Source organism: Sceloporus occidentalis, unplaced genomic scaffold, assembly GCF_023333645.1.
Source record: "Sceloporus occidentalis isolate IW3139 unplaced genomic scaffold, rSceOcc1.0.p SCAF_327, whole genome shotgun sequence".
NCBI lineage: Eukaryota > Metazoa > Chordata > Lepidosauria > Squamata > Phrynosomatidae > Sceloporus > Sceloporus occidentalis.
This window is the reverse complement of record NW_028317307.1, coordinates 293,134-309,578: the sequence shown is the minus strand read 5'-3', so window position 1 is coordinate 309,578 and position 16,445 is coordinate 293,134. Positions and strand designations below refer to the sequence as shown.

Sequence of the window (16,445 nt, the reverse complement as noted above, 5' to 3'; positions counted from 1 at the left end):
GTCAATGCTCTACTGGTCGCTTTGGGTTAATGTATGGCAAGATGAAGGAGGAACATTTCCAAATAATTAAACCCGCCAAAAGTTCGAGAAACATCTTTCTTCTAATTTAGCTGCATGCAGTAGCCTTGTTCTTATTTTTTACAAGGCATTAGCAAGGCATTTGTTTTCCAGGGGCTTGGAGGTGTTGTGTATTAATCTCACCAGGCTTTGATCCTAGTATTTGAAAGGGGATCACTCTTCACATCATTAATGCATAATGGTTCTATATAAGCCACGTTTGATTTGAAGAGATGCTCACTTCCAGGGCTTTGTATGAAACAAGCAAATCCTCTCGTTGCTGTATGAAAGACATGCAGATGTTGGCAGGATCAGTTTCTTTGGGAGCAAAGATCTGGTGTACTTTGTTCAATCTGGTATCTTTACTGAAACATTTTAGCAGATATTTACACCACTTTTCTAAAATCCGGTTACAGCTTGAATATTGTGTCCTTGTTCACTAACTTTTACCATTTTTTGTTTATCAATCAACCCAAAAGTTAGAGCGATGCCCTCAAAGAGCTCTGGGTTTTATTTGTTAAGAACTCCTATAATCAGGGGCGTCAAACTCAAGGCATCACAGGCAGCATACAGACAAGGAATTCTGTATATCTTTGCTTGAACACAAGTGTTTTAGTATATTTCAACAATTTTTATTGTGCCGATATGCTCAAGATAGGATATTGTGAAACCCCAGACTGTTTGTTGCCCCCATGGCTGGTATTTCACACCCTTGCCTTAAATCCAAAGAGCTGCCCAAGTTAATCTACCTGCACTCCCATTTTAAAAGAGCACTTATCAAAATGGGCTCTTGTAGGAAGTGTATATTTAACACTGTGCTGTGGCATTATTGAATGTCACAGTTTCACATTAAAATACTAAGAGACACAGCCAGAATTTCATGCATATCTTCCTTAAAAATACGACTAAGTCATATGTATGATGGACTACATACAAGAACGTCATGTAGCCTGTGGCATATGGAACCTTTAAGGTTTAATTTGTGTGATTTATTTCATATCTAAGTTGTGCCTTTAAATTACAGATGTGTGTACAATTCCCAAATTACACATAAGATCGTGGAACTCTCCCTATTTTCAATACTTGTACAATGGGACTCACACCTAGATCTAGGTGCATATGTTTCACAAAGGTCCTCATAGACTGGGAGTTTAGATTGTGTGTAGACTAACAAACACACACTAACATATCCAGACACACACACACACACACATCCAGACACGCACACACACTAACATATCCAGACACATAAGCATAAACACACTAACATATCCAGACACACACTAACTTACCCAGACACACAAAACTTGCCAAGGAGAAGCCTCAGCCTATCCTTAATGCAGCTCGCACACAGTGATGTTACGTGACCCTGCTGACTTATCCGTGGTAATGCTGGGTCTGGAGAGCATCGACCAGACATCCCCACAACTGGGCAGTCTTTTGCTTAAAATTTTTGCATAGAAAAATAGCAAAGTTGGCAACATGTATAGCGTTGTGTTTTTGTTATCACTTTGTATCTCATTGTGTCCAGTCTACATTACATGGTTACATTGGCATATTTTATTATGCTTCACAGGAGCTGATCTATGAGCCACGTTTTGCCCACATTGGGTCCAGTAGTGAACAACACTGCGCATGAGCATAGACTGTTTTACACGATAGGTTGGGGCCAGTTAATATTTAAATTTGTGGGATAATAATGGAGAACTAACATCAGACGTACCTCACTATGAAACACATTGGGACCAGCCTTGGGCAAACTAGGTTTCTGACGACCCCTGCTGCATGCACTCGCCCGCTAACAGATATTTATCACAGGGGGGCACCTTACCAGCTCCAGCCCCTACGCAGCATGACTGGTTTTAGTTATATGATAGGGCAACCCCTGCGTATCATTTAAGAGGTATAGCTTAGTGATATTTACTGGTGCCTGGCATCTATTCTACATAACTTTGTAGGGTGGGTGTTTTAATTGTGTGTAGGAGTGACGGGTATTTAAATCTATAACCGGGTGCCAAAATAAGCTAGAGAGCGTATATGCGGTAACCCAGTGCACCCATAAAATACATTTTTAAACACCGTAACTCTATAAAATATATTTTAATATTTGGAGATACTTGCATTCACATAATACCTGTTAAAGAAAAAATACTGGATTTTATAATCAGTGATGTGCATGTATATTATTATTGGAATTTATTAAAGGGAATTGGTACCTATGAATAAACATACAAAAACTGAAATGGTAAAACTGAACTGTCAGATGTAGGCAGTGAATGCGTTAATGCTGCCAGGAAGAACGAGATCCAAGAATGTAACGTTAATTACTGTGCCTCTTATTCATGCGCTTTTATATAAACAGCCCGACGCTGTATATCTCAAGTGAAATAAAAAGTCTATTTTTACACACAAGGAAGACATCAAAAGGTCTTAGCTGTTGAGCAAAAATGGATAACGCAGCGCTGTGCGCAGTTACTTATTGTGTTTCAGAGATATGTGTATTGTGAACTTGAAAAAAGGTAAACGGGAAGGCCCGCGATGGATATAATGCTATCTTTATAATGTACGGCCAGGACCACCATAAGACTTTTTGGGGAGCCCTTACAGAACAAATGGTCTGGGCCCCCTCCCCAGATGGCCCACTCTTCACACCGCCAGGAATTTATCATGTTTTTAGTGGCAGACAAGCTGTTTGGGGGTCATGAAAAGTCATTTCAGCACAAAGATGGCGCAGACAAGATGTTTTGGCGCAAATATGGCGCACGCAAGCGGTTGGGCGCAAAGATGGAGCAGACAAGCTGTTTGGCAACTCATGTGGGTGTAAAGACCAGACATGAGCAGTCTCAGACAATTAACCCCTTTGTTACCAGATATGAGCAGTCTCAGACAAATCCACTCTTTGCTGGGTTTCCAGAATTTTCTTTTGCTTGTGCACTGACCTCAGTGGAAGCCATGACGAGCTAGAAAGTGGTTTACAAGCAGGTCACATGATGTGTACACCCAATGCTTATGACGTATATGTCAGCAGGATGTTAGATGTTTCACCGCCTTAATATACAGAGAAAATATATATTTATTTACTGTATTTTTGAAAGCCAAGAAGTGTTGTTACAACAAAAACAGTGAATGTTAGAAAATATTGGGAAATGGCACATCACAAACTGCTTTACGCATTTTGGTCCTTTGGGAACTAAAAATATTACAAGAGGACATTTTAGACGAGAGCACCGGTCCTGCGCGTCCCAGTACGATCGCATCTTCTATTCTGATGCTAATTTTAAGGCTCTCTTTCCCTCCTGATAATAAGTACTGGGAGTGCTAGAAAAGGATCCCTTTGTTCTCTGCTTTCATGTGCTTTTCCTCTTAACATAAATGGAGTGCATTAACCCCTACCACACCAGCTTCAAAATGTAAGGCGTATGTCATACATAGGCAAAGATGTTAAAATCCCCCCAAAAATTACTGTACGGCTTATTTCATCATAATCTCAAACATTATATATTTTTACCATTATCCTTCCTCCACTCGACAGCACAATCCAGTCAGCCCATCAGACCGTCTAACAGAGAAGCGTAATCCATCACTCCACGCTGATCCAGACTCCAGCGGCGGCGCGCTTTACTTGGTGATGGAGGCTTGCATGCAGCTGCTAGGTCAGGGAAACCCGTTCCACGAAGCCACGAAGCTCCTGCCACACGGTTTTTGTGCTGATATTAATGGCGGTGAAAGTTTGGAACTCTTCATCTATAGAATCAGCAGAGCGCTGGCGACTTTTCCGCATCGTGCGCACTAAACCCCTCATAGTTCCACGCTTGGATTGACTAAGCTCTTCAGAATGACCCATTTTTGTTTGTAAATGCAGACTGCATGGCTTGGTGCTTGATCGTATACACCTGTGACAATTGGTCTGATTGAATCACCTGAATTCAATAATTAGGAGGTGTGTCCCAATACTTTTGTCCATTTAGGGTAGCTCGCTTCATTGATTCTGTAATAAAAAAATAGGTTCTGAACAGAAGATTTCTAAAAATAATGTAATTGCAGAAGACGTCGATAAATATTCGGAAAAGAAATAGTAACAAGCACAATAAAGTAAAACATGGTTTGAGAATATGTTTTGGCCGGATGTTTTATCTGCAACATGAATCTATCTCTGTATGTACATGGGTAGAGAGAGAAATACATTGTGAATGTGCAGAGGGTTAATATACTATTCACAATATATATGGATACCGCGACAAGGTATAATACTCAATGTTCTTGTCACAAGGATAATAAGACAGCAATAAATATATTCCTGTGCTTATTGAGGACCTTAACACCTGGGTCCCTATCTATATCTCAAGGGATATCATTTCTTCTTCTATTTCATATCTTGTAGGCTGAAAAGGTTAACTTTCCGTACCATCTGCCAGTCTCAGATGTCAGTTTTGTCAGATAATCCTCCTTGCGCTTGTTAACTGTATGATGCCTACATTTATTTTAGTGATTCTGAAATACATAAAATATCTTCATTCAATCTTTAATTCCCCTGCCTGATAAAGCGTCAAATCAGAGATAAGCTTCAAGAATTTGAAGCACACAAAATATACAATTCAGCGCTGCCATTGTCCTTAACCGGAGGATGATGTCATATTCCAGTATTCTGCCAGTGAACGGCATGCTGGGAGGAAGTCCCCAATTGTGTAAATGGCCAGCTGAGGAGATCTCCCGTTTTACTGGCTCATTGAGCAGAGGGCCATTGGGGATTCCCATCGCCTGACAGGGTTATTTGCCCCTAGTTTGGTGGCCACCCTTCCAGACCTGATAGCCTATGCCTGCAAGCATGTACTGAATGTATGTGATTTAGAAACATTCTATCCGAATGGCTTGGTTGAAGATTGAACCCCGCCAGCTACCATTTGGCACCACGGCAACCTAGCCTGCTAAGTAGGCTAACAGGCCACCAAGCTGACGCGGACAGAGCTAAGCAGCTCTCTGGAGCATAGAAAGACAATGTAACAGAAGGGGGTATTTGTGAGGTCAAGCAGAGAGTCGCACTCATTTCAAGTAAGAGAATGATGATGATGTATGATGAGAATCCAATCTACATTCAGATTCATATCACAGAATATGATAAAATAAAATGTATAAAAACCGACTCTCATCTAATAACACGCAGGGGTGCAGCATCCATTAATCTGAATAATATGTGTTACTCCAGTACAATGCCACAAAACCATGCCTTGCCGAAGAGAGCTCCCTGCTGTTCTGTTTGTAGATCGCATTGATAGTTTATGTAATGTTACACTATGTTATGCAGACACTATAAATATTAGACAAAAAGTGATTCAGACACATTTATCAATTTGTTTGCTGACAACAACTTTAGTTTGCTGCCCTTTCGTTTGTACGAAATGTGTATCTCCACTTACAAAGCAGCTCCTCATCTTGTTCTTCTCTGCCTCTTGTTCTTCTCCTTCTTCTTCATCTCCCGACTCTCCCCTGCATTATCCTGGCCTCTTCCGTGTACTCTCTGGAGTCGTACTTCTGCAACAGGCCGGGGCCTCTGCGCATAACCGAGAGAGAGAGAGAGAGAGAGAGAGAGAGAGAGGTTCACCTCTGCTGCCCAAGTACTGCAACACACCAAAATAATGCAGATGGATCCGCAGAGGAAGAGAAGCATTTCGAACACGCACTGACCTCAGCAGGACTCACTATGATGTGAGTGGGACCGTCCACGATGTCAGTGGGTAGTACTGGCTGCATTCCACAAAAGTTGGCTCGGGGCAGCAGGAGCCCAAAAGTTCCCAGGTATGGCCATAAGACAGGAGGGAGATGGAACTCACAAGGCTGTAGTGTGAATGGGATGTGGATGAGACCAAAGTGGGGCTGAAAAGGCACCTTATCATAATTATTATCTTTCATTTATATAGCACCAACAATTAGGTCACCACGTCCTATAGTACATACATTCAAATGGTATGACAAAACTCAAACAGACACACTGAGACAAACCAAGCCATTAGGTAAGGTGGCCCTCCTCGCAAGGTGACAATCTAGAGGACTTTGGGGAAGAATCCAAGCACATAGTCTTCTACTCCAAGATGGAGAACCCCTGATAGTCTTCTGCTCCAAGATGGAGAACCCCCGATAGTCTTCTGCTCCAAGATGGAGAACCCCTGATAGTCTTCTGCTCCAAGATGGAGAACCCCTGAGCTGCACAATAACCCAGTGTGTCACGACAGGGAAATGAAGAGGTCAAGAATGTGCGCGTCGTGGAGAACCAAAATTTCTACTCTATTAAAGACACAGACTTGACCATTAAACCTATGGGTCTCCAACTTCAAACATCTGCATGATGTAGGGGGGCAGGCGGCGCCAAGTATCCAGCACTCCTTAAGTTCTTTAAAGGGTTAAATGCAGTATCCTGCATACAGCAACACACTAAAGGACTATCAGCCGCCTCAACGGACGTATCGGTGAGCGGAAGGCACTACCGGCATTTGACCGGTGTGCCTAACGGCCAGCCATATCTAACATTTCAAAGAGCAGCACTTTTGTGCTTTGAGGCAGAGCTAAGGGGCGACGCTTTACCGAGACTTTGTGTGACCTTTTGGTATTCCTGGAACTGGACTGCAACATACTTTCTGCTGTTTGTGTGAATATTATTGTGGCTCATAGCCAGCAAACATTGTGAGCTCCCACAAAATAGAGACGGAGAGATTTTGGTCTAAAACAGAGGTATTTGGGGTTGGCATTGAGTAACCAATCAATGCATCCCACATACAGAAAGATAACACTTTGCTGGTCAGGACAAAATGGCTGATGAGGTCACCCTATTATGTGCAGACATGAAGATCAAAATAATTAAGAAACAAGTAGACAGCGAGGATGCAGTAGTTAAATTATGACGCACTAAACTAGATATGAGGACATGTGCATTAATACATTTAACAGTGGTGATTAAATTCCCTCTAAATTCGAACTCAGAGCCCCCCTCTGCTGCCACGAACTACAACCCCCGTGATCCTCAGCCTCATTTCCGCATTCTACCACTCCCTGTGTGTCACATCTGGCATCGAGGAGACGCGTTCCTGTGAATGTCTCATTGATTGGTTAATCTCATTGTCACTTTCCGCCCTACGCTAATGAGAAAGTACGACAGCGGGGCGTACCCGGAAGAGAGAGGAAGAAGGCGGAAGTAGAGGCCGGAGGAGAAGGAAGAGAGGAAGATACCCCAGTGGCATACAGGAGGAGACGGTAGCGGGGACGAGGGTGAGTCCAGGGTCTTGTAACGTAGTATAACTTTAAGGGTGGGATGGGGTTTGGGACGTGCCGTAGGTTTGGACAGATATACCCGCGGGAAGGAGGGGAAAAGAACGGTCTTTGGGCAGAGACGCCGATGCAGGAGGTGGAGGCCTTGCGGCTTTAACAAGTAGCACTAAAGCGATTTTCCGTGTGGTATCGACTGCAATAGATGAGAGGGCTTGAAATAGGCGCTAGAACGGTCCTTACAACAGAGTTTAGAATGGGAGGAACTTAAATGCTTTGTGCCGGTGGCATACCGGACGACAAATTCCTTACATTGGCCGGTAGGAGAGAACGTGTATAAAAGAATGCTCCGTGTAAAGAAGACCCCCCTTTCCTTCCAATAGGACTCCCGAATCGAACGCGTGGGAGACAGCTCTTGGTGCTGAACAGTTTTAGGGCAGGCCCTGCACCGATGTTATAGGTCCCTGAGCAGGAGGGGCCAGCCTGGTTTTCTGTCCTGAGTGGAGGATAATTGGTGGGGTCTGTCAGCTGACACTGGCCCGTGGACTACAAAAGGTGGAACTTTGGAGGCCCAAATGGATAATGGGTGTTGGCTTCGTGGATCAAGGAATCGAGGCATGTTTTAGGGGTACCGGTCATGTCTGCGCTGGATCAGGTGATCAGCTGGGCAAAAATAATCACAGGGAATGCCAGGAAAATGCACACTTCTTAACTTTCATATATTCGCTACGACAAGGCCAAAGAGCGATTAATGGCTTCACATCAGCTCAAGAACCGGGTGGCCCGTCCAGACTTATAAGTAAATAATCGTGCGTTTCCACATGAGTAAGAGTATCGCTTCTGTCTCGATATTCAATGAAAGCTCGTCTTTAAAAAGGAACGTTAGTTCTGTAGAAAAGTATTATTCTATATTGCGTTCCTCATTTATTTCCAAGTAAATGGCAAACTCCCCGTGTCTGAGATGGTGTAATTCACTTCCAGCTACTCATTTGCCCCATCATTCAGTGTTGACGTTTTGGAGGTGTTTTATAACGTGATCTCATGCCTAAAAGCTGTGCTGTTTGTTTCATGTTCCTTTTTCCTGTCGGGGTCAGACTTTTAGTTTCTTTTTTGGGTTAAAATACCATATGTTCATCTTAACGCTTATGATGGCACAGCTTCAGAGGTCACTGCGTTTTAGAGGTGCGCCGGTCATTTGTAGTATGAGGTTACAAAAAACAAAAACTGTCTGCGCTTCTCACCCTAATAAAGTTGGCAACAAATATATAAACATAATATAAATGAGAGGTTTTGGTTATATGAATTGGCCAAAGCATAATTAAGCTCAGTATGACGTTAGCCAGGTCTATGCTGGACGAGTACTTAAGCCGACTCTGGCTCCCACCAAGCTGAGACGAGCAATGGGTTAAGTCCAGCCTTAAACGGAGCTGTTACGTGAAATAAAGTCCATGTTTAATACACGGTCTAGCTGGTATTTGGACACATAATGCTGATTCTGATGATGTCAGCACGTGTTAGAGAATGTGCTCACTTCTGTGTAGGAAGAGCCGCATCACCTGATGAATGGTCAGAGCATAAGTCTTGTTCTTGTATGGCGTTCTTATTAAATACTCAGCAACTTTGTTTTATTAAAAGATTAGTCTTTTAAAGGGGAACTGTTTCTAACTATAAAGTGAACGTTTTAAAGATTGGAAACAATGTCATTTCCTTATTGCAGCCTTCTAGTTATTGTATGACATCATCTCATTGGGGTCTATAGACCATGATTCCCCCTTAATCAAATGCCTTTTTAGCCCCTGTTTCCAGCGTGTATCATTGTCTTATATTTTTTGAACTTGCATACTAAATTAGTAAAATGCTTGTTTTTGTTTGTGGGAGAAGATAAAACAATAAATAAAATCCCCTTCGATGTACCCTGAAATAGGCCAAATGATTGCCCATGCAGTATATATTTACAGCCTGATAGCCGGTACCCTATGGCTCTGCCATAAGGAACTCTTGGGGATCTTTACCTCTGCTTTTCGGGCGCATGCGAGAGTTCATTCATGTTGTAGTTTATTTGTGTCATTTTTACACGGACACCAACCGTGGCGATGCTGACGTCTATACTGACCCTCCCAAATTCATTCACACCAAGGGCTGTTCAGCATCGATGGAAACAAATTGACCCGGCGGCTAAACTTTTTGTCTGCGTGTTCTAGATGCAAGTAATGCTTATGCCAAACATTTAAACATCCAACTGGGTTCTGTAATAAAGTTAACCCCCCCCCCCCCCTGTATCCGTGCCATAATTCATTCATATTCTTGCTTTTCCCTTTCACGTTTCCTCGCCGTGTCTGGGGCTGCTACAGTCACACGGAGGGCAAAACGATTGAGCCGAGGGATGCGTTTTCTTTAGCGTCTTACTGTTTTATTTTGAATTAGTCTGTTAATCCGGCCGCCTCAGAAGACATCCCCATTGATCAATCTTCTTTGGGAAAATACAATCTTGATATTAGAGTTCTGTAACGCATACCTGAGATCATTGTAAAGGACCAGTGGATGTGACTGTTTGTGTTAATGCCCTTATGGCTGTGTTTCTGTTTTTATCACTGTTTTGGGGTTTAATTTGTCACCTTTTTCGTTTGTGTATATATAATAAGTATATTATCATAGACTTTGTTTTTGCGTATAAATAAAGCCTTATTGTTACATGCGCGCTAAATGTAAACGAACCAACCAGCAGCTTTAACTGATGGCTTGAGAAATGCTGGAATGTTACATTATATTTCCACAAACTTACTCTCACCTGGTTTGTTTGGCAATATCCTAGTTTAATAATAGAAAATCTAACAATCTTACACATTTTTATTTTACCCCAGTAAACGTTTTGCATTTTTTTTTTTTAATCAGCTGTATCCTTAGATGAAGCGATGCTACCAGCTGTATTTATTCAAAGGAATTCTTGATCCTAGTAAATTGTAAATAACATTATTGTTCGTATTGATGCTTGTTGTCCACAATGTGCCATCAGCCAAATCTCCTCAATGTTTCCCCCATCTATTTGCTCGCGAAGTAGTTCACGCTATTCACAGATGAGTGCGTTTAGCTTTTAAAGTGATATCTTGTATATTTCCCTTTATGAAGTATTTACACCGATTCTCATCTGGTTGGAAATACGAGATCGTTAAATAAAGCTTTGGTGTAAGGCGTGCTATGTAGAGATGGCTCTTTCAGGAAGTATTAACGTTTAAAGGACATATTGGGCCGCGAAGCATTCCGTTAGAAAGTTCTAAGGTAAAAGGCTTTGCGGAGTTCTGTATTAACAGATATTTTGTAACCTTTGTCTCCGTGTAATAAGCAGCCGTGCGTGTCAGGTACACGGCCTGCACACACGTTGTCATCAGTACCGTGTTCTTGTTGGTTTAATATCAGTACGCGCCTCAACAAGAATCCCAAAGTAAAAGGATGATGTTGGACTTCAAGTAACATTAACGGAGCTGTGAGTAACCTCATGTGGTTACTTTGCGCTTGCGAAGGGGAGATCACGTGACTTTAAAAGGACCTAATCGGATATCGTATGCATTAAAGTGCGTGTGGTCACCGGAGCGTCCCTTTCTATAAATGTTCTCACAAATAACGAACACGGTTATGAAATCAACTCAATTAAATGTGAGCTTTACCTGTCAGAGCGTTTCAGTAAAACTACCTCGTTTAACCTCAAGGAGGCTGAGATGTCTCAAAGAGTCCGAGTCGGTTTATCTAACCCTGAACCAGCAGCTTAACAATGGGGCAGAAGTAACCGGTGAGGAAAAAGTATGGAAATCATTTAAAAGGAAAAAAAAAACCTCACTTTTCCTAATGCCTATATTTTTTTTTAATAACTTGAAGGAAAAAGTCCTATGTATAGATACAATATTGGGGTGTTCTGTAAGGCGATATTCCTCTCCAGTGCTGTTTTAAGGACTTTATAAGAGTCTGTAGGTAATTCTTCTGTAACGATTGCTTCTTTCCTTTTTCCTTCAGAAGCTGGTGGTGATTCCAACATAAACCTGATAATTCTCTGCCCAACATTCCTGCCGCAAAGCTGCCTTCGCTGCCTCTCGCGTGCACCGCATCTGTCCCAGCTCAACTGATCACAACAGGACATGGCCGGTCGAGGTGCAAATGCTCGACCAAATGGACCGGCAGCAGGGAACAAAATCTGCCAGTTTAAATTGGTCCTGCTCGGAGAGTCTGCGGTGGGGAAGTCCAGTTTGGTCCTTCGCTTTGTGAAGGGTCAGTTTCATGAATACCAAGAAAGCACGATTGGAGGTAAGTTAAGGTGAATAGCACCACCGGAGCAGGCGTATCGCTTTTTATGACACTAATGATAAAATCTCCCTTTCTGGCTGCAGTTCTTGACAAGAGCCTTCTTCCGATTTCAGGCTGCATGGGTCAGGTTTGGCCTCTATGGCCAGATCTAACACTATTGAATGCGTTTATTAGAGCTGCGTATGGTGCACATTGGGGGGGGGGGGTTATCTCACTGTGAAGTAGTGTTAAATCCAAAATAACTAATTACTTCCCTACCCCAACTCATATTTCTTCTCATCGTTTGCACTTCTAAATATTCCAGTACTGAGAATAATATAATAATAATATAATATGGATTGCTTTTTTTTCTTTTTTCTTTCATTCTGTAATTTAAGGGGGAAAAAACATTTGGATGCTTGGCTCAGCCCTTGAATAACCGGTATGACATGGACAGGTCGTGGCAGGTTTCAGTCCTGAACCCAGCCATGTAGAAAGTACATTCATTGGGCATACATGAACAAACACCCTCAGTGCTGAAATGATTTTCTACATACTGTGTATATACCTTTTTTAACTATGGCCCTCATTATACGCTCTAAGTACTCTTTCCCGGCTCCCAGCAGAGTTTTGGATGAGTTTCTTGGGCAAGACCATAATCTTTTCCCAGCTTCTTGTAGACTGTTTCATAGTACAGACAAGTGATGGTACATGAAATCCTTTCTAAAATGCAGCTGACAATGTGTCTATCTCTTGTATAACAAGGCATGTTAGTAATGAGTAATCATAGAAACACTTGTTTATCAAAAAAAATGAGCCATGTGTACAGAGTTGTTACATTCATTTGCATTTCTCTTATTTTATTGTCATTTAATATAAAACATGGAAGTGAATCCTATGTTCTCTTCACAAACCCCCTCCACAAGCAATAAATATTTTAATGTCACCACATTTAGAACTTCCATTACCATTCAGAGTTCTTCAAATGATGAGTCCGTAAACATGGGACAGGGCGGCAGAGAACTGGTCGATCTAACCTGTCCTCCTCCTTTCCTAGTTCACACTTTATTGCCAGTAATTGATTTAAATAAACTCAAGCACACACAGAAATAACCGCTACTTAGCTGAAGGTTAAAACAGACATAACAAAGCCCGGGAAGCTGTATTCATATCCCTTGTATTATTTTCAAATCTGAAGATCAGGTGAACTCATGGTAAAAATAAACCAATAAATCCGAATGCGTAGGCTAATCTATGTGATAACGGTGCCCTTGGCGCTTGTTCACAGTGTAAGGAAACGAAGTGCATTAAGTGTAACGCTTGATATTCGTATAGACTTAAACATCAGGGTATTACTGGCCAAGGAGGTCGTAGAATCTATAAACGTTTTATTAATCGGGTGTAGAAGCCAGGGGCTTGCGTGTTGTCTGATGATCAATGTGATTGCTGACCAAGCGTTGGAAGGAAAATGAATGCGTTACATTTAGTTATTGGAAACACAAAGCAGGAATGTTATAATGTTATATGTATACATTGATTTCATTCATTTTTTGGTCGTTGTGGAAAGGAGACATGCCACGCGTTCACTGCCCCATGTGACACCCCCCCCCCCCCCCCCGCAGCAACAGGAAATCTCTTCTTGCTGAATACGATAGGAAAGGAAATCGGCAGCTTCGACATCTATGTTGTCAGCTGATTTGGGTCAAAAGTACATCTCTGGTCCAGCCTTTGCTATTTTAAGTTATTGCTATCCACGTTTAATAAGCTTCGTGAGGCTGTGCTGTGGTCCTTGAACTTCTGCTTTTTATTATATCGCCTTTAGCTAATTAATTGCTAATAAAATCCTTAACTATGAGCATTAACTACACAACTTTTTATGCTACTTTTGCGGTCTGTAGACATTCTGCTTATTCCAAGGTTTACCCTTTTCATTGCATTTTCTTAAGAAAAAAATAGTTTTTTTGACAATGAGAGAGCTGTGTAAAGTTGTATGCAAACGGAAATTCAGATTTGTCCAAAATAATAAAGGTCGGTGTTAAATATTCCCTTTTATGTCTTCAGCCGCCTTCCTAACACAAACAGTCTGTTTGGATGACACGACAGTGAAATTTGAGATCTGGGATACAGCAGGACAGGAAAGATATCACAGCTTGGCGCCCATGTACTACAGAGGAGCCCAAGCAGCCATTGTGGTCTATGATATAACCAACACGGTATGTATTTTAAGGGGGGGGGGTTTTGGTGTGGTACCTAAGAATTTGCAATATTTGGGCACAAATTAAAGTTCTCCCCGCTGTGCTAGCAGCACAATCCTAGTGTATGTTCCTCCTTCTGGCGCTATACAACGTGCCATCAACACTTGGTTACTTAGCCTGATGTGATGGCACAACAATGGGAGAACCTGGCGGCGAAACACTCTTTGCTATAAGAAAATATAGGTGAACTTCTAAAATGAGAGATTTGATTTTAATATATGAATAAAACAATAAATAATATATAACTGTTCCTTTATGGACGGTCACAGATTGGAGTACCAATGAGAAAAGACCATATCCAGTTGGATGTTCACTCTCTAGATAAAGAACTTTTTGACGGTTCAATGGATAATACAATATATATGATGTAATATAACTGTAGCTTACTTTGTTTAAAAGAAAATATATATATTTCTGTTGACTCATTTGTTTTTTGTATTGGAAAAGTGTTTATTTTTTTTACAAATGCTTTATGTTGATTAGGAAACATTTGCAAGAGCAAAAAACTGGGTGAAAGAACTTCAACGACAAGCAAGCCCCAACATAGTCATTGCTCTGTCTGGTAACAAGGCTGACCTTTCCAACAAGAGAGCTGTGGATTTTCAGGTGAGTAAAAAAGTGTAAAAATCCCATTGTGACAAAGTAAGCCAGATTTCTGTATTCTACAAATGCCCCCACGTGGTGATTGCGGGGGGGCGCTGCTGCTGCTATCTGCCCAGGTGTCTAGGCAGACAGCACACTAAAATGGTTGAATCAAAGGTGTTAAAATGCCTTTGTTTTAGCTGTTTTCTGGTCGCTATTGGGGCCCAACTCCCAGCATACCACATTCTGCACCGATTATAGTTTTTTTTTGTTTTTGTTTTTTTTTTTATAGGTGAAACTGAAAAATTTCCTTTTTGCTAATTTTCCCCACATTTTTAGATATTTTTCGTACTGAATTATGGTTTATATATGTATGTAATTATTTCAAAAGAAAGCCCTACTTGTGCTGAAAATATATAATGTGTGGGGGTTCACTCAGGGCCGGCCCAAGGCAAAATGCCGCCTGGGGCGAATTTTAAAATGCCGTCCCCCCCCCCCCCCCCCATTATCTACCCTCCGTCCCTGCCGCCCCCCCTTGTACTTACCTTTCAGCTGTCCTGCGGCAAGTCTCCCTGTTCGGTCTCGGTGCCGGCTTGTAATGCTGAGCGCCGGAAATCTTCCAGCACTCAGCATTACAAGCCGGAACCGAGACTGAACAGGAAGACTCGCCGCAGTGGAGAGAGAGAGAGGGGCGCCGAGCGGGTACTGACAGCTCGGTAAGCGAAAACCACTCGGCGCCCCTTTCTCTCTCTTTTGCTTAAAACTCGGCTCCATTGTCGGGCCGGCCCTGGGTTCACTACATGAGTTAGCTGGCAAAAACTGCTCTGGTCCTGTAGTGCAAACCTGGTACAAAAAAAAACTCCGGTGCTTAAGAGGTTAATAGCTTTAACGGCCTATGCATGTACAGATTATAAATATTAAACGTTTTGGTTTTGTTTGTAGGAAGCCCAGGCGTATGCGGACGACAATAGCTTGCTATTTATGGAGACATCTGCTAAAACAGCCATCAATGTCAATGAAATTTTTATGGCAATAGGTAAGGTGTATGCTTTACAGTTGCATGCAAATATTTGGGCACCCATGACCACGTGACGTATCTGACGTAATTTGCTTTTCTACCGCAGCCAAAAAATTGCCGAAGAATGAACCACAAAATGCGCCAGGTGCCCCAGGCAGGAATCGAGGAGTGGACCTCCAAGAAAGTAGCCCTCCTTCCCGGAGCCAGTGCTGCAGCAACTGAGTGCTCTTCCTACAAAAGACCCACCACCTCCTCTCCCCATCTCTTTACAACCCAGTGGTGGGAAGAGAAGAATAGCAGAAATAAAATAAATAAATAAAAATGAAATCTTTCAACAATAAAACCAACAAAATGGAGACGGGACTGGAATCCACTTTAAAACTAATCATGTTTCAATCCCTTCGCGGGGGTTAAGATGGATGCTGTGATTCTGTGTTTATCATCCACTCCTCAACTCCGATTTCTTCTCTCTCAGCGTCCTGTTGGAAATCCTCATTCCACCTGCACTTCTTGTGGTTTCTGTTCTTGTACAAATACTAATTCAATTTTTAAGTCTTGTCACTTTTTAATATATAAATATATATAAATATATAAATATGAACTATGATCTGATTAACCTTTCCTACATTTTCCCTGCCCAGACTTTTTTTTTGTGTTTTTGGGGGGGAGTGGTGGGTGTGAGAGGAAGAAGAGCGATACTGCAGCTATTACCAGCTGGCCAGCTTACCCGTGAAACCATCCATAAATGATGTGCTGGAAGAGTAGAAAGTTGTGAAAGTCTCTGTGCATATTATATATTAATAAAATATGTTTCACACGTAATTATTCACATACACTTGTTTTGTTTTTGGTCAGGCATACACAGCCTTTCTGTAAAAAGAAAATCACTTTGAATAGCCTTTGGAATTCTGGCATCTTGGCCCATTGATTTGTTTGGCAAGAGAACGTCTTTCCACCTGCTTCCGCCATTGCCACGTCTGTAGACAAGCCCTGTACGCTCCTGTTAT

The 16,445-nt window shown here is 42.0% G+C and overlaps 1 protein-coding gene across 2 annotated transcripts; it reads left to right on the top strand.

The window, feature by feature from the left end:
- The first annotated feature begins 11,438 nt into the window (after window positions 1–11,438).
- On the top strand, window positions 11,439–15,660 carry RAB5C (RAB5C, member RAS oncogene family). Of its 2 annotated transcripts, none has more exons than XM_089505372.1 (5): window positions 11,439–11,604; window positions 13,687–13,796; window positions 14,322–14,444; window positions 15,363–15,456; window positions 15,545–15,660. In XM_089505372.1, exons 1-5 carry the CDS (start codon window positions 11,439–11,441, stop codon window positions 15,658–15,660), a joined length of 609 nt encoding a protein of 202 aa, XP_089361498.1. The 2 variants fall into 2 exon arrangements, with proteins under 2 accessions (XP_089361498.1, XP_089361497.1); XM_089505371.1 differs by having other exon boundaries at window positions 13,645–13,796.
- The last annotated feature ends 785 nt before the right edge of the window (window positions 15,661–16,445 follow it).